Source organism: Arvicanthis niloticus, chromosome 10 (assembly GCF_011762505.2).
Source record: "Arvicanthis niloticus isolate mArvNil1 chromosome 10, mArvNil1.pat.X, whole genome shotgun sequence".
Classification (NCBI taxonomy): Eukaryota; Metazoa; Chordata; class Mammalia; order Rodentia; family Muridae; genus Arvicanthis; species Arvicanthis niloticus.
Window position 1 is genome coordinate 9,389,940 of NC_047667.1, and position 18,784 is coordinate 9,408,723.

At 39.2% G+C, this 18,784-nt stretch overlaps 1 protein-coding gene across 6 annotated transcripts in view; it reads right to left on the reverse strand.

The window, feature by feature from the left end:
• Window positions 1-18,784, reverse strand: part of Epb41l5 (erythrocyte membrane protein band 4.1 like 5) — a 109,156-nt gene that overhangs the window by 76,951 nt on the left and 13,421 nt on the right. For all 6 annotated transcript variants that reach the window (XM_034513096.3, XM_034513097.2, XM_076941033.1 and 3 more), the window contains exons 3-7: window positions 17,183-17,287; window positions 5,657-5,699; window positions 3,499-3,577; window positions 2,018-2,062; window positions 1,526-1,578 (exon numbers count right to left, since the gene is read on the reverse strand). In XM_034513096.3, coding sequence (XP_034368987.1) covers window positions 1,526-1,578; window positions 2,018-2,062; window positions 3,499-3,577; window positions 5,657-5,699; window positions 17,183-17,287 — 325 coding nt within the window. The remainder of the gene's footprint in view (window positions 1-1,525; window positions 1,579-2,017; window positions 2,063-3,498; window positions 3,578-5,656; window positions 5,700-17,182; window positions 17,288-18,784) is intronic.

Genomic DNA, 18,784 nt, shown 5'->3' on the forward strand with positions numbered 1-18,784 from the left:
ACTTTTCTGTAATTCTGTGTGAGGTGTATGTACCTGAGTGTTTGAGGACACACACCTATGCCTGTGCATGCAGAGTCCAGAACAGGATGTCAGGCGTTTCCTTCTATTGCTTTCTGACTTATAGCCTAAGTCCAGGTGTCCCACCATTTTGGACGGCCATCAAGTTCTTGGATCTGCCTGTCTCAGCTCCAAAATTCTAGGAGACTTCGGCAGATATTGATATGGGGCCATGCATTGGTATCATTCTTTCTGCAGATTAAGAACCCTCCAAACCGATCTAACAGCAATCTAACAGTCCCACATAAGCCCTGTTTGTATCCATATATCTTGGCTGTCAAGGGGGACAAACAGAACACAGATAGCATTTTTAAATTAATGTCTCCCCTTCATTATGTAGATAGAAAGCTTGTTTTTAATTTGGAGACATTACAATAATGAAAATAGCCAAATAGATAAAAATTCTTATCATCAGGAAAATATGCTTTAATAACAGACATTCAAAATAAGTAAAAACATTAAGTTTACTATAAAACCTGCAAATGTAGTTTATCTACACAGTGACAAACACTGATCTTAGAATGATGAGAATGTACAACCACTAAGGCAAAAACCCAGTCTTGAGCATCATTAATTCTAGTTACAGTATTATTCATTATATATATATATTCATATTATATATAATATAAATATATATGTACACACACACTAGAGAAATGTTTCCTTTCAACAGATGAACAAAGACTCAAATTATGGTTTTCCTTTAAAATGTCAACTTTTAAGAGAGAATCCCTAAGTTTAGCAAGAAGCAACTTAAACATTTGGGTAAGTTTTCCACCAACCTTACTTACTAAGAATACTTTAAATACTTTAAAATACATACTGGCCCGATCTTATCTGAGTATGTCCTGAGTCTCCATGAATTCATTTTAAAGAAGACTAAAGAAAGCATGTCATGCAGCAACCACGATCAACCACAATAATTTACTCTTCTGCTACTTATGGAAAGGAAATCAACTTAGCGTTTCATATTAACATCTATTCAATTACCAGGTAGGCTGACATTGCTTCATTGTACTGCAGATGGAAAAGGAGCAGTGGCTGCTCTCCCAGAGAACCTGGGCTTGATTCTCAGCACCTGCATGGCAGTTTACAACTGTCTGCAACTCTAGTTGCAAGGAATTAATGCCCTCTTTTGCCCTCCATGGACACCAGGCACACACATGGTATATAGACATAATTGCAGACAAAATACCTATACACTTAATGCAAAATAACTAAAAAAAAAAAAAAAAAAAAAAAAAAAAAAAAAAAAAAAAAAAAGAAAAAAGAGAGCAAAGAATTGAGAGGAAAAGGCATGAAGACAATTTTTTAAAGAAGTATTTTAAAACCAAGTAGAATTGAAGAGTCAGACATTGGTAGTTTTACACAGAAACAGCTTTTCTAGCCTGTCATCTAATTTTTTTCTTTGTATCACACAAAAGAATTATGTTTCAGCCTTTAACAATCAAGCACAAGAATCACGTACCTTGCAGATTATAAGCTGCCAACTGAACTGCTGTATCAAAGGGACACTCTAACCTGAGATCAAAATACAAATTTTCTGTCAATTTATAATCTTAATTTTAAAATGAATAGCACCTGGAACATTTATTTTTACATAACTTTGAACTTATTTGTGTTTGCTTGTGTACAAGTGCACTTGCCCACGTGTGTGTATGTGGAGGCCCATAGGCCAGATCAAGAATCTTCCTTTGCTTCTTTCCTCGTTACTCTGTTGGAGACAGTGCTTCTCACTGAGCCTGGAACTCACTGTTTCAGCTACTGTGCTTGCCAGTGAGCCCTGAGCACTGGGGCCACAACTGCTGACACTGCTCCTGGGTTTCATATGGGTACAGGAGATGCAAATTCAGACTCTGCTTGCTGAGTTATCATCTCTCCATTCCTAAATTTATTTTCTAAATTATTTTTCTACTACTCAAGAATTTTACAGTTATGTACTAAATAATTTAATACTCACTTCCCACTGAGAATATCTTGTTTCAGCTGAAGAACAAATAAATACCTAAGAAAAATAAAAGGCACAAATTAACTAAATAGAACAATTCACTAGAAGAAAAAAAATCCTATCATTTTAACTTGAGAATACTTTTCTTTTTTTCAAACAGGATTTTACTCTGCAGCCCTAAATGGCTAGGAACTCAGATATCTTCCTGCCTGTTGCCTAACTGCTAAGATTACAACCATACCCTAAGAAAATGTTCTCTTCTGGTTTGGTTTTCCAAGTCAGGATCTTTGTGTCATCCTGGCTATCCTGGAACTCACTCTGTAGACAGGCTGGCCTCCAACTCAGAGATCTGCCTGCTTCTGCCTTCTGGGTGCTGGGATTAAAGGTGTGTGACACCACTGCCTGGCTGAGAGAACATTTCTTTTTTTTTAAAAGATTTCATTTATTTTATATACATGACAAGTACACTGTAGCTGTCTTCAGACACACCAGAAGAGGGCATCAGATCCCATTACAGATGGTTGTGAGCCACCATGTGGTTGCTGGGAATTGAACTCAGGACCTCTGGAAGAGCAGTCAATGCTCTTATCCTCTGAGCCATCTCTCCAGCCCTGAGAACATTTTTAATTACAGAATTTCACTGCAGAAAAATGTGTAAGAGGAAAACAGTCCAGGAAAAAAAGAGGGCACAGAAAGGAGGAAGGGAGCAAGCAAGTCTTAAGTAAGAGACGGAAGAGCAGGACAGAGAGCAGCGTGGAGCAGAGCAGGGCAGAGCAACTTCAGAGAAAATGGCAGAAGCACGCTGTGTGAACCGCTTGATGATCCAACTCAACTCTGTCGACTTGGCACGAGGGGTGTACGGATGACAGCAAAGAATGCAAAAGGAGATCCTTGGAAAAGTATTCTTAACAACTCAGGTTCTTCACCAAGAAGCAACTCATATGCAATAAAGAGGCAGTGTAAAATAAAGAAATGGATACATCCTAACAGAAGACAGGTTATAGTTAATGTCAATAAACATAAGATTGTAATTGATTGTAATTGACACGTTATCAACTCTGTTTAAAACCCAATCAACGGACTCACTGGTCAACCCCAACAGATGCATAAAAATCAGTTCTTCATCTTTTACAACAAATAAAAGAATCAAACACTTTAATTATTTTTAATATTTTAAGACAAGGTCTCACACTGTAGCTTGGACTAGCCTGAAATTCACTTTGGGACTCAGATTAGCCTTGAATTCACAGTAATCCTCCTGCCTTAGGTTCCTGAGTGTAAGGATTATAGGCATGAGCTATCTTATGTGGCTAGAATCCAACACCTTAAACATCTTGTTCTAGAATAAAAGTTCATCTGACACCTTTACTGATAGGCTGGGAGAATCCTAATCAGTCTTCTAAAGGTCTTAGTGCTCCCGACACCTCTGAGTAGTGCTCTCCCGACACCCCTCTGAGTAGTGCTCTCCCGACACCCCTGAGTAGTGCTCTTACCGGGTTAGCTCCTCACGAAGATTATTTGGTTCCGAAGAATAAAACTTAACTCGAAGATGAAGACAATAGGGTGAACCAACTGCCATTAAAAAAAGAAAAGAGCTTTAATTTTTATTAATTTACTGGTATTCTTCAGTCAGAACATTTGTTGAAAGTTACTAAAGAACAGATTATTGTACCGTAACTTCAAAGTAGAACACAGGCTAAAATTTGACAAAAAAAGTTTTAAAGTGTACCAAGCACAGAACAACATCATCTCACTCATCTGTCAAACATTAATTCTAACAGTTCAGGGGCAAATTATAATCTTAGTGGAACAATCACACAGCATGGAAAACCCGCCGATCTGTCTGTCCTTCTAGTGAACACTGAGGACCGCCAACAGGAAATAGCTCAAGACCAAGCACCCACACTTTCAAATTCAGTCCAGTGGATTCTATCCCAATATTTTATAAAGTTTGTATTTCACTAAGGCAGTTAAAGTGCCCTGAAATCTGACACTACAAGGACAAGGGGACTGGACACTGGTATTTTCTCAAATTCTGCCAACTTAATAATACTCTATTTTATATGAATTACTTCATTATTCTTAAGACTTATTTTTAATTGTATATGTGGGGGGAGGGGCTACGTGCATGAGCTGGGTTCTAACTAGGGAAGATAGCTCATGCCTACAGCTCATGTAGGTATCCACAGAGTACAGAAGAAAATGTTAGACCCCCTGGAGTTGGAGTTACAAGCAGTGGTGAGCCACTGATGCAGGTATGGGAAACTGAACTGAATGTAGCTCTTCCTCAAGACCAGACTGTGCTCTTAACTGCTGAGCCATCTTTCCAGCACCGCTTCATTATTTTTCTTTAAAAAGAAATACTATTTGGGTCTAGGCTGGAGTGATGGCTCACTGCTTAAGAGCAGTTGTTGCTCTTGCAAAGAACCTGGCTTTGACTGCCAGCACCTATTTGGTTCACAATCATCCATAACTCCAGTTTCCAGGAATCTTCTGACCTACTCGGGCCCTAGGCACACACGTGGGTCACATACATGCATGCAGGCAGAGCTCTCATGGACCTAACACAAATAAACTTAAGTAAAACTTTTAAAAAGAACAATATGTCTCTGGTGTTTGCTAACTACGTAAAGTCAGAGGAGACAGTAAATCTACCATGGATTTCTTACCAGTCCACTATCATGCCTAGTCTGTATCCTGAATCTTCAGAAAGACAAGGGGAGAAAATTATTACAGCCTTAAGGTCTCAATATGTTTCCTAGAGCCAGGTGGAATCCTCAAAACAAAACCACCAAAAACAAACAACAAAACAACATCCCTCTCACCCCTGTTAAAAAATAAAAACCCAAATATTTCAACACAACTGGGTGGTAGTGACACCCACCTTTAATCCAAGCAAGCAGAGGCAGAGAGGGGCAGAGAGGGGCAGAGAGGGGCAGAGAGGGGCAGAGAGGGACAGAGAGGGGCAGAGAGGGGCAGAGAGGGGCAGAGAGGGGCAGAGAGGGGCAGAGAGAGGCAGAGAGGGGCAGAGAGGGGCAGAGAGGGGCAGAGAGGGGCAGAGAGGGGCGGAGGGGCAGAGGGGCAGAGGGGCAGAGGGGCAGAGGCATCTCTATTTTTGAGGCCAGCCTGGTTGAGTGAGTTCCACGAAAGCCAGGGCTACAGAGAAACCCTGTCTCAGGGGAAAAAAACAAATGCAAAAACCAATAGTAAAAAAACCCTAAACCAACCAACCAATCAATCAAAAAACGTCAACACAAGTAATTACCCAAAGAGAAGTTAAATATTTCATAAAACTTCAGTCTAATTTGTAAGCTCTAAATAAGCCTCTTGAGTCTAGGTTAAGGTTAAACCCATATAACCCATATAACTGAGTGGGTAGATACAATGAACAAAGTTGAGACAGCAGTCACGCTGGCAAGGCACAGTAGAATACACCAAAAACCCTAGCAAAACTTACGAGGCTGGAGACAGCTTCTGAGCATGAGGCCAGCCTAGGCTACATCTTGAGACCCTTGGCTGATATAACCTTTAGCCCACCTCAAAAAAGCAGATGGTAAAGAAACTCATAGGAAACATAATTTTTGAAATGTCGTTACTATTAAGAATCAGTGTTTCTGATGTTTTATTTTCAAATGATTTCCCAACACTTACTTTTTACTTGCTTTTTGATGCTTTTTGTACCATCCAACCAATGCTGTAAACAGAAAAGTAAAAGTTGAATACTTATGCAACTGGTAGGACTTTAATAAGAGTTATTGCTTATTGCAACTTTGTTGACAACCACAAAGCAACACTTCACAAAGGGACTGAATTTGAAAGAGGCAGCTCTTATGGCTTAGATTACACCCTAATTTTCCCCAGTTCCCAAATCAACAGCTCTCTTGAGACTATTAGAGAAAAGAAGGCTGTAGATACAATTCAGCTATCATTAGAGATATGGACATAAATAAAACTTAGAGAAATATCTAAGCCTGGCCACTCCTTTATAAGATTCACCAGCAGACCTAATAATGGGCAGAGAATGTCTGCTCAATACTGCAAAACTGACTATTTAGCACCCAAAGAGCGGGAAGGGCTTTTTAAAAATGAGATTTTTCTCAGAATTATGATGTCTATCAAATGAAGCAGTCACTGGCCTTCTGCTTTACAAATAAAAATGTTTCTACTTGACAAGCAGAGTTCTGCTTTCAACAGTATCAGCCTTTTAATTTCTATACCTCTTCACTGGGAATTGCTCGTAACACAAACAAGCCTGAATCAATCCCTGATGCTTGCACTGACAAAGCACTGTCAGCTCAGTTCTCACTACAAACCCTTCCCATCAGGCCCTTACAGCAACAGGCTGAACTACCAAACACATGGGTAAGCTCTCCTCAGCATGCTTTCAATTCCAAGCACCAAAAGAAGGGAGGGCTTCTGCGCTAACTAGTTCACAGAGCCAAGGATACAGTTTCAATGATCCTGCTAACCAAAGAATAAATAAGGCCGCACCACACTGTTACCCGGCTCTGTTTGCTCTCCTTACCAATTATTTGCCTGGCTTCTTCTCTTTCTTTCCCAACATACCGAAACAAAACTGTACCAGCAGTGTGCCCTTCTACCCCGAATAAGATGCTCCTGTAAACATTGCAGGCAGCAGCTGTACAACGCTTAGCCATTTTTCATTTAATAAATTGTTGGAGGCCCCACTTTTAAACATCTTTCAGCATGGAAAGTGTTCAGTTGTACAAATCTTACTGACAGGCAGAAAACATGATTTATTGGGAATGACTTCAACCTGGGACAGCAAATAGTGCTTTCCCTTTGGCCTAGAAATATCTCAGACTTGCGACAGCCTAATGCTCCTTCACACTGAATGAAATAAAAACAGTTTCTGTGTCTAGAGTGTCTGCTCTCAGAATCACAAACCTGCATGTTGCTCAGGTTTTATTTCTCTTACAGTAGTTGGGGGGTGGCAGCAAAAAACAAACCCCAAACCCTATCCGAGCTGGTCACATGGGCACTGTCTCAGGGAGCCCTGCTGTGCTGCTGTGGCACTGAGTACAAATGAGCGCATCCCTCCAGGCAGGAATCTTCATTAGTAGAGAGCTAATGCTTCAAGACTCATGTCTAGGGCTGGAGAGATGGCTCAGTGGTTAGAGCACTGACTGCTCTTCCAGAGGTCCTAAGTTCAATTCCCAGCACCCACATGGTGGCTCACAACCATTTGTAGTGGGATCTGATGCCCTCTTCTGGTGTGTCTGAAGACGTCTAAAGTGTACTCAAATACATAAAATAAATAAATTTGAGAGAGAGAGAGAGAGAGAGAGAGAGAGAGAGAGAGAGAGAGAGATCAATTGATCATGTCTAACTAACTCAAAAATAAATGTACAAGTATTTTTCTGCAAGGAATTCTATTAAGAAAAATCCAAGACAACAATAATAGACTGGATAAAACATTTAAATATGACAAAAGCATAATATACCAATTAAAAAATGAAAACAAATAAAAATCTGAAACAGATACTGGTATTTTCGGGGGATATAGGGAGGGGTGGCTGAAACCATATATATGTATGTATATATATGTATATGTATGTAGTCCTGGATGTGCTGGAATTCTGTAGATCAGGCTGGCCTTGAACTTCCTTCTGAGATTGAAGGTGTGTGCCACCATGCCTAGCCATACTGATGTATTCTAAAGGACATACTGTAAAGTATTACAAATTCTTTCATCAAAATGTACAAATAAATACATATAAAATATATATTCTTTTATACTGACGTAACAATAAAATAGTAAATGAGATTATTGGTGAGGGGCTGGAGAGATGGCTCTGTGGTTAAGAGCACTGACTGCTGCTCTTCCAGAAGACCTGAATTCAACTCCCAAGCAGCTACAAAGTGGCTCACAGCCTTATGCAACTCCAGTTCTGGAGGATGTGACTTCCTCTTCTGGTCTTTATATGCACTGTGAACATGTGTTGCACAGACAACCATGCAGGTAAAACACTCATACACACAGAAGAAAAATAAAACTGCAAAAAGTATTTTTTGTTTCGTTTTTGTTTTTTTTTTTAAACAGGGTTTCTCTGTGTAGCTCTGGCTGTCCTGGAACTCACTCTGTAGACTAGGCTGACCTCGAACTCAGAAATCCACCTGCTTCTGCCTACCAAGTGCTGGGATTAAAGGTGTGAGCCACCACTGCTGCAAAAAGTATTTAAGAGATTTATTTATTTATTTTATGTATCTAAGTACACTGTCACTGTCTTCAGACACACCAGAAGAGGGCATCTGGATCTCATTACAGACAGTTGTGAGCCACCATGTGGTTGGTGAGAATTGAACTCAGGACCTCTGGAAGAGCAGTCAGAGCTCTTAATAGCTGAGCCATCTCTCCAGCCAGTAAATAGTATTTAAAAGAACATTACTAATGATATTTTCCTGCTTTCTTATATTTTCAACTTACTCTGCAATAAATACAATTTGTTGCAAAGAACAATACAGACCTTTATTATAGCATTTGATATAGATAATATATTCATATGTTTAGGGGCAATAATATTAAAAAGCAGAGGCAGTTGTCTGCACTTAATTGATAAGTTGCAGATATATAGTTATCGCAGCAGTTATGAGCACTTGCTTCTCTTTCAGAGAACCTGAGTTCAGTTTCCAGGACCCATGTCAGGCGGCTCACCTCTTAACTCCAGCTCCAGGGAGCCAATGACTCTTCTGGCCTCCATGGGCGCCTGTACACATGCACCATACACACACATACATATAAATTAAAAAAAAAAAAGCACGCAGCCACAGTCTCACCACCCCTATGATCTATCCACTATAGACTATACGTATTTCCTCAAGTATGGTTTCTTGTGATTCATCCTCAACTTTCTTCAAATTGGAAGAATCATCTTTCATGTCTATATTGAGGAACATTTAACATTACACTGATAAATTAATAGGCTACTTATAACCCCACCCCCTACTCCTCTTTCTCTTTTGCAATAGGATCTCACTGTATAGTCATGGCTGGCCTAGATGTCATAGAGATTCACTCTCTCCTGAGTGCTGGGATTAAAGGAGTACACTATAACACTCAACCAATTAATTACAAGTTTTGAGGAAATAAGAGAAGAAAACAGAGCACTTACTAAAAGCATCCCTACGTGTAAGAAATCTCCTCTCGGTTGGATCTATTTAAGACTACTTTCAGGAGCATTAGGATGGCTCAGCAGGAAAGGGCATTTGCAGGCAAGTCTAGTGACTTAGACCTGTGGGACCACAGTGGAAGAGACAACAGACTCTTCCATTGTGTGGAAGTATAAAAACAAACAAAACCGGAAAGACTATTTTCATGATCACACTTTTCTACTCTTACTAATGGCCTGCCGTTAAACACTAAGTTATGCCAGCAGAGAAGGTGTGGAGGTGGATACCAAACAGTAATTTCAGTCTTCGCTATGGATTCCTGTAGCTCCACTCCAGAAACACAACTCAAAACAAACACATTTAAAGTGCAATTTAGGAGCTGGGGGAGTGCTGGTCACCATTCTTATGAGGAAGGTCTGAGCTCATGTTTGCGGATTCTCAAGTCTGTTTTCTTTAATCTCCTCCGCATTCCACAGCCAGGGACTGGAAGGTTGAGAGCTCACAGTCAGGCGCTGATGGACTTTCCTAGAACCAGGGTCTTCAAGAGTTATGTTTAAATTGCTAGAAGATAAAGATGGAAAGCATGCAGATACAGATTCTTGGGTGTAAAACTGAAATAGTTTATACCTTAAAAAGAAAAGAATTCCCTCTGACTTCCTATTTTTAAAGTTTAGTTGATACTAAAAACTAAGATATTAAAAACAATACAGAAAGCTGTGTTTCCTTTCACTCCCAGGAGCTGGTTACGGAAGAACAATTTCCTCATATATCTAAAAAAGACAGTAATATACAATCAACAGCATAACAGACATAACGAGCCAAAGAATCACCTAGAAGCTTCTAAAACTACACAAACACACACACACACACACACACACACACACACACACACACACACTAAACCCAGGCCCTCCAGCCAAACAGTGTGCAAGTAGCACTTCATTGAGCCCAGCCTCTGAGAGCCTGAAGAAGCTCCCACCACTGCTCAGAGGGCAAAGGGCTTAAAGTACAGAAATGTTAGCTATCTTTCAAAGTCTTCACAAGAAACAGCTCTGTAAGCAACAGCATTTTTGACATTTTAAACTACTTTAGGAACTACACACACACACACACACACACACACACACAGAGAGAGAGAGAGAGAGAGAGAGAGAGAGAGAGAGAGAGAGAGCGCAAGAGAGAGAGAGAACAGAATTTGTAATAAAAAACACTTCTGTTTAGTCCAGACACTAAGAAATACTTCCTAAGTAACTGCTTTCCTTAGAGTTAACAGTCTGTCCCAAATCATTTTAAAGGACTTAGACCAGCTATTACAAAATATTTTCAAGGTATCTTTGCTAAAATGTCAAATTCATGGCTGAAATGCAAGTGACCTAACTATGTAAATCACCTTTAAAAAAACAATATACTTATTCTTTTTGCATTTTTGTCCTGCATATACATATGTGCACCACTGCATGCTTGTATCTGTGGAGACCAGGAGAGGGTACAGATCTTCTATAAGGTGCTTTTCTAAGGTATTTTGTCACAGCAACAAGAAAAGTATTAAAGTGCTTACACTGGAGCAAAAAATATGGTTCAGATGTTAAATCAGCTTCCTGCTCATTCACAGAACTAAGCTTCAGTTCCCAGTACCTACAGAAGGTAACCCTAGGGCCCCAGGCATAAATGCGGTGCTTATACATGCAGGCACTCAAGGACATAAAATGAAAATAAATAAATCTTTTAAACATTAAGAAATCAGAGAAACCAATGACCCAATAGTGCACCTCAAGGTCTTAAAAAACCAAGAATAAGAAAGCCAAACCTAAACTCAGCAAGAGCTGAGGTTAATGAAATAGCAATCAAAAGAACAATATAAAATATCAACATAAGAAAGAGATGGGTCTTTGAAAGGATAACCGGTATTGGTGAGTCACAGCCCAACAACAACAACAACTACTACTACTGCTAATTACAAGTTATATTTATATTACCAGAGACAAATTACAAGAAATACTGCAGATGTCCACATGATTATGAGGGGCCATTTTGAAAACTTCAAAGTTAGAGAAAAAAAAAAAAGAGAGAGAGAGAATAAACTCCTAGACAAACATCCTACCAAAATTAAACCAAGAGACTGAACACGAATAATATGGAGGGGCTGGAGAGATGGCTCAGAGGTTAAGAGCACTAAGTGCTACTCTTCCAGAGGTCCCACATTCAATTCCCAGCACTGCTATGGCAGCTAACACCTATCTATAATTAGTTACAGGGAATCTGATGCCTTCTTCTGGCCTTTGTAGGCAATGCATACATATAGTACAGAAACCTAAATTCAAGAAAAACACTCATACACATGAAATAAAAATAAATCTTAAAAATAATATTTAAGATATGGTAATAAACCCGACTAGGTATTTATTTTGTCACATGATATGGTAATTCCTGACTAGGAAAAAGCCCAGGACCAGACACTCACTGCATATTCTACCTTTAAAGATAACCAACATCAATGTTCTTTAGAGTATCACGCAGAACAGAAGGGAGGAAATGCTTCCCAATTCTCTGTACTAAAGCCAGTATTGCCATGATAATAAAACCAGGTAAGGCCTCTGTTAACAGACAAAGAACCAAATGCCCACGGCAGAGTTCCTTGACGTGCTGGAGGCCCGACCTCAGTCACTGCAACTAGAATATGACAACACGTTAAAGGTCACACCTGGGATTGGGGAGAGAGATGGCTCAGAAGGTACAAGTGCTTGCTATACAAATCTGAGGATCTGTGCTCGAACCCTGTAACCCAGATTAAGAAACAAAACCAAAACCAATGATCGAAATCCAATGCAGGGGCATGCATCTGTAGTACTAGCACTTCCATGGGAAACTGGGCGGGGACAGAAAATCGGCTAGAAACTCAAAAGCCAACTTGTCTGAAGTATGTCTGCAGTGGCAGAAACAAAAGAGATGCCACACCAACAGGGTGGAAGATAAAAGCCAACTCCCCAAATTGTTCCTTAAACTCTAAACACGTTCTAAGTCATGTACATGCCTGTATATTAACCCCCCCCAAACCAAAACCCGTAAAATGAAAAGTTCCTGTAATGTGAAAGAAACAATCACCAGAGAGACAGTCTATTGAATGAATGGTAGAGAATCTTGCCAGCTATTCCTCTCCAAGAGGATCAGTATCTAGAACATAAAAGATTAAACACCTAAGAGAATACAGACTACACAGTAAATGGGCAAATGAAATGACACTGCACTTTCCTAATGTAAAGTAGAGCTGGCCAGTAAGTAATTGAAAAGTCACCTCTGAAGGCTCATCAGAGCTACAGCTGAGATCCTGTCTCACCCCAGTAAGATCACCAAAGGGGGCTGGGGGACCCTTCACCTTGTTGTGGGAGTGTGAGCCAGTGCACCACCGCAACCTCATGCATTGTTAGTGGGGATAGAGACTGGGGCATCTGCTATGGAAAAGTCTGAGCACTCTATAAAAATTTCATCAGCTACCAGATTAATCCACTCCCTTTCTATGGACTGTCTTGTGCATGACCTTGAGAACTGAAAGGTGATGGTCAGAATAGTATCCTAACAGTCAAATAGAGCCAAACAAAATGCACACCGATTGCTGAGTAAGCAAAATGTGGTATTTCATAAGTTATTCAGTCACAGGAAGGAATCAAATGCTGAAAAATGTATGTACCACAAACAGTAACTTTGAGAGCACTTTGACAAGAAAGGCTGTAACTAGATGATCATTTATGTAAAATTTTCAAAATAAGTAAATCAATATGGACAGAAATATAATGCTTGCCAAAGTATACTGTTGGAGAGGGTTAATAAGAACCAGATGGTAATTAATATATCCAGGGCCCTTCAAGGAACGATGGAGTGTTCTGAAATTTGTGATAATAGTTGTACAATTCTGAATGTGCTAAAAACAAATTATAAAATTTAAAGTGGCAAATTTTATAGTATGAAAAATGTATCTTGATTTCTTTCAACGTGGCCTCATTTTGACATAAAAATGCTATGCTAGGCTCTCCTAGCTGAAATCAATGGTTTTCCTCAAGCATGCCTTTTCTCTGCTCTATAATCTTCCTTGTCAAACCATATCTCCAGAGTAGACAACTTCGAAGGAGTTCTTTAATGACTGTGCTACAGTCTGTAAGATAAGTGAACACTACAGTTCATAAGCCCTATTTACACCCTAATAAAATACTCCAGGAATAATTCAGTGGCTTAAATATAGTCAGCATTTGCATAGGAGAAATGGAGTGACTGATCAGGTTGGGTTACACCTGCACAATTTTTCAGGTATGTGGAAGCAACACACATTTAACAGAAACCATTTTATTTTTGTTTTTTTCCCAACTAATAATACAAGTAGCATTATCTTTTGGGATGAGAGACAGTGGCAGTAAGTCACAGGCTCCAGAAGTTCCAGGATTGCTTATCATGCGATAAACAACCAAGGCTCTGCCATTAACTTGAGTGCTCAGCAGTCATAGACTGCTCAGAATGAAATATTCAGTAGATATATGCATTTTGAACTTAAAGCATTTTCAATTTACAATAGATTTATTCAGACATACTCCATCTTAAGTCAAGGAATTCCAATAGGCATATCTGTAGATGACAAGTATTATTTCAAATATGGGAAGGTGAAAACACCATAATAACCTATGTAGTACCAGACTCAACTTGGACTTAATAGATGTTGTGTGGCATCCACTATATATCTCTATATAGAAATCACTGTGAACTTATGCTCTCAAATCTTATCACAAAGCTTACTAAACATCTTGCTAATTCCAGGACTGAGATGGAAATATCAGACGAGCCTGGAACATTTTCTTGGGCATAAAGTTAGAGGACAAAGAATGACATTTCATGTTAAATGAACATGGAGACACTGTGACGTAACTCCTCTGGCCAGACTTGGGAAAAGGTGAGCATCAAATAAAGAACAGTGACAGGACACTGCATAAAACTGGAGTCCTTTATAAACAGCTTGATGGGGAGCAGTCGCAGAGAAACCGTCAACAAACAGTTAACTACAAAGGGAAAGATGGAAACCAGGGCTCAGAGTGCACACCTCTAATCTCAGTGCTTGAAAGGTAGAGGCAGGAGCATCACAAATTCAAGGCTAGCTCACCTACACATTGAGTTTGGGATGTTATGAGAAAAAAAAAAAAACAAAAAAAACCAAAGTGGACAGAAAATGACGTAGAAATGAGGCTTGGAAGACACACTGTCATTAAGTGATAAAGCGAGTGTCACTAATTAGTGGGTAGGATAGTATGGAACACAGGTTACCTTCTAAAATACCTTCTAAAGTGAACCTACTTCAGCAGGTAACAAGTCCACAGAAAGGGTCAGCATACAAAGTAATTGGCTTGTTTCTTCAAAAGTTTCAAAGTCATGAAAATAAAAACATCACAGAACCACAATGTCTCAGATTAAAGGCAACTAAACAGACATGACAACTAAGCAAAACAGGAGTCTAAACTGGACCTTGGTGGCTATGGAAGGCATTCTAGAGACAACTCTATTGGGCTAAAATAAAGATTAGATGACGACTTCTCAGTTGCTGGGTTTGATGGCTGTATAAAATTATAAACCATGCTTTTTTTTGTTTGTTTGTTTTTTTCGTAAACCATGCTTGTTAACAGAAAGCATACATGAAAGAATTTAAGGATGATGGGACATCTTACCCTCAACTTTCAAATGGTATTTGTACCATTCTTATGGCTGTTCTGTGCTTATGAGATTGTTTCAAACTATGAAATTGCTATATGTGTATGCAACTATAAAATGACTGAGTGAAATAAAGCTTTTAATAAGGTATATTAAGCCTTTAATCCTGGTATACTGGAGGCAGAGGCAGACAGTTCTCTCCGAATTCAAGGCCAAGCTGGTCTACACTGAGAATTCCAAGACAGCTAGGAATAAAAGGCGAGACTCTGTCTCAAAAATAAATAACAAACTATTATCTATATATACATACAGAAAAATAAAATTTAATTCATCTATTCATTAATTTTGGTTATCTCCATGATGACTCCATAATTCAACATGCATCATACATATTTTGGATTGCTCGGTAATAGTAATGAATTAAAATGTGGTACATTAATTTTAGATGTATGAATATGCCACATGATTAAGACTAAACTAAACTACATTAATACCTTGGATCCTTGTATATTTTGCTGCCCCCTTTAGATTCTGGTATATCAATACAGTACATATGACAAAGACATAGAGAAGTCATTGCATAAGTTGGTTTATATTATATGCTCTAACAAACAACAAAAACTTCCTCTGCTCTGTCAAGATGATTATATACAGTAACAAGATGAACTGTTCATTAAATACCAATTTGTTTCATTCTGGGACTAAATGTGGCTGCTAAGCAAGTAACTGAAAGGGGTTTTTACACTTATTATGCTATAAAGTCAAATGAGTTAAAATTTAAGCTTTAAAGTGTTATCTAGAGTTAAGTATAATTTTTCTGTTTTTTTTTTTTTTGAGAATCTGGATATATGCATATACAAAGAGATTTGTAGTATCTCCCGTTGTCTCAGAGTTATGGCGTGTCTGTGCATACATGTATGTGCTTGCACACATGCAAGTGAACTTAATATCTTGGTGTCCTTATTCTTTCTGCTTTCTCTGCTTATTATTATTATTATTATTATTATTATTATTATTATTATTATTACTTCTATCAAAGTATTACAATAACTTCTTTAAGGTTTTAGAGATTTTATTTGTTTTTAACATGGGTCCACTGAAGAGCAGCCAGCCAGTGTTCTTAGCTGCTCAGCACCTCTCCAGCCACTAAAAACTCTTCGTGACTTCAGTCTATCTTATTCTAACTAATCCTATACAATTTTTCTACATCAAACTTTCTGGAAAAAAAAAAACCTGTCTGAAACGAGAGAGTTAAGAGCACTGGATAATCTACCAGGAATTCCCAGCACTTACATGGTGACTCATAACCTATCTGAACTCTAGACACAGAGGATCAGATGCCCTTTTCTCAATTCAGACATACATGTAGAAAAACATGCCCCCAACATAAAAATAATAAAATGTTTTAAAAACTTTCTGAAACAAAAACTATCTGCTTGTGAAAGATCCAATTCCAATTATTGAAGAATTAGTATTGCACTATTACTTAATAATTTTGATAGTCGGTTTTAAGGATAACCACCAATCCCTCTCAACCCTACCATCTACTTTCTTTCTTTCTTTCTTTTTTTTAAATATTTTATTTATTTATTTTATGTGAGTACACTGTAGCTATCTTCAGACACACCAGAAGAGGGAATCAGATCCCATTATAGATGGTTGTGAGCCACCATGTGGTTGCCAGGAATTGAACTCAGGACCTCTGGAAGAGCAGTCAGTGCTCTTAACCACTGAGCCATCTCTCCAGCCCATCTACTTTCTTTCAAACACACCTCAGTGAAATCACAATATAGCACTCAGTTGATTGAATGGCTTCCAACCTCCTACTGTTCGCTCATCTGAAAGGCACCAACAATTTTTATAGACGCAGAATCATAGATCTGAAAGAAATCTCAGAGATGCTTGCCTGCTGACTTTATAAACCAGAAAGTAACATCGTGGGTCTAAGAACACATTAGTATTAGTATTCTGTCTGTTACACGGTGGTTCATAACACCCTAGATAAATTTCCAAACCCCATCTTTCAAAAATGTTGCTTTAGTAATTCAGATTAGGGCCAGATCTTTTTGTAAAAAAGTATTTCAGGTGATTGTAAAGAAAAGGACAGCAAAATATAGTGGCACTCAACTATAATCCTAGGGTTTGGGTAAGATAAGAGTGCCAGCTCTAGGCCAGCCCAGGCTGCAAAGCAAGACCCTATGTTAACCAACAACAAATGAAATAAGATAAAGATTGTGCTGCAGGCTATAGGAAATGACACAAAATAAAGAATGCATTGAGTATATTTTAGCTTTTAAGCACTTAGTCCATAATCTGAAAACTGCCATTTCTGTAGTCATAATGGAACTTCCAAAAGATACTCACTGCTACTTGGGCTGAATCCATGAACCTCAAACCAAAATAGTCACTTTCAATCAAGTCCAGGTGATACATAATTTGGTCAAACAGCTCCTGTCCTTTGGCTTTTTTCTGAAACAGCAAGAAGATGAATTAATAAGTGGTTTAAACAGGGTCAATTCCTATTTCTGATCTTAGAGAAAAATAAGTCTTTTACTTATTTCTAAATTTTCTTTAATGACTCTTTTCCTCCAATGAGAAGATTCCCAAATATGACCTCATCAGTTTCTTCCTCCTTTTTAAAAACAGATTTTAATAAATCTCTTTTATTTTATGTGAGTACACTGTTGCTCTCTTCAGACACACCTGAAGAGGGCATTGAATTGCGTTACAGATGGTTGAGCCACTATGTGGTTGCTGGGAATTGAACTCAGGGCCTCTGGAAGAACAGTCAGTGCTCTTAACCGCTGAGCCATCTCTCCAGTCCACCAATTTCTTCTTGATGTTAAGTGATCCCAAATTCATTCACTGTATTTTTTATCTAATTGTACTTTTCCCACCTAATACTTCCACTGGGCCCTTTCCAAGCAAGCTCTTGCTCTTGTTTCACAGTTAACCTCCCTAACTGTTCCATCTGTCTCTTCTTACATATTCTCTGTAATGTAGTGTTTGTTGTCTTTGACTTCTGAGATACTTCTATGTACTTGTCTTTGTATTTTAGGAATGTAAGTCTCCCTCTCCTTATTAAATATAACAAGAAAAACCAATCTAGCCCTGAAGTCTATGACTGCTTCATGCAGCCCTGATGCGGGCTGGGCAGGATCCTAGAGGAGAAAGTCCCAAGAACCACAAAGTCACAGTTGATGACTTCACTTTCCACAAACACTTCCTTTTCTCTGCCTCTACTCCTTTTCCAGGTCTCTTCCCTTCCCGCCAACAGACCTCCATACTAGGTGGAGTCCTCAGGGGAAGCGCGGCAGACTCGGCTCCTCCCTCCCACAGCATCTTGCCTGCTGCACTCTATCCAACACTACAGTAAGGACAGCAACTCACTCCCACTCCCTACCTGTACCTGGGCACAGTTCAGTAAGGAAGGACATCTGTCCAGGTTAGGGAATTCTAGGATGAGGAATTTCAGAGGCAGAGGTTATACAAACGAATGGCATGACCACTCCAAGTTATGGTTAAGCGGAATATGTGAGGGAGAATACAGGCACAAGATTCTGGAAGAGTCCATAGCAGAAAGGTTAGTAGAATAAACATTGTCAATGGACTAGACTTGGCCATGAGAAAAGAGGAGAGATGAAGCCCAAGTGCAGGCAAAGGAGACCAAAAGAGTGGATAGCCTGAACGGCAGGCTGTAAGGGAATGGGAGGCAGAGGGAAGGGAAGCCCTGTGAGCTGAATTCTAGAGTAGAGGGCAGGGTGAGAAGGGCTGAGAAGTCAGTCATCTGTCCCAAGCTTCTTTTGAACCAAACCCCTCAGAGAGCACATACTAAAAATCAAGACCACCATGGGCATGGAAGGGTGACAGCAAGATATGTATTCAAAATTCATGTTCTTCAATTATCTTTCTTTCTAGGGACACTCCAGCCTGCAGCCAAGATTTCCCCATGCTTATCCTGGGACG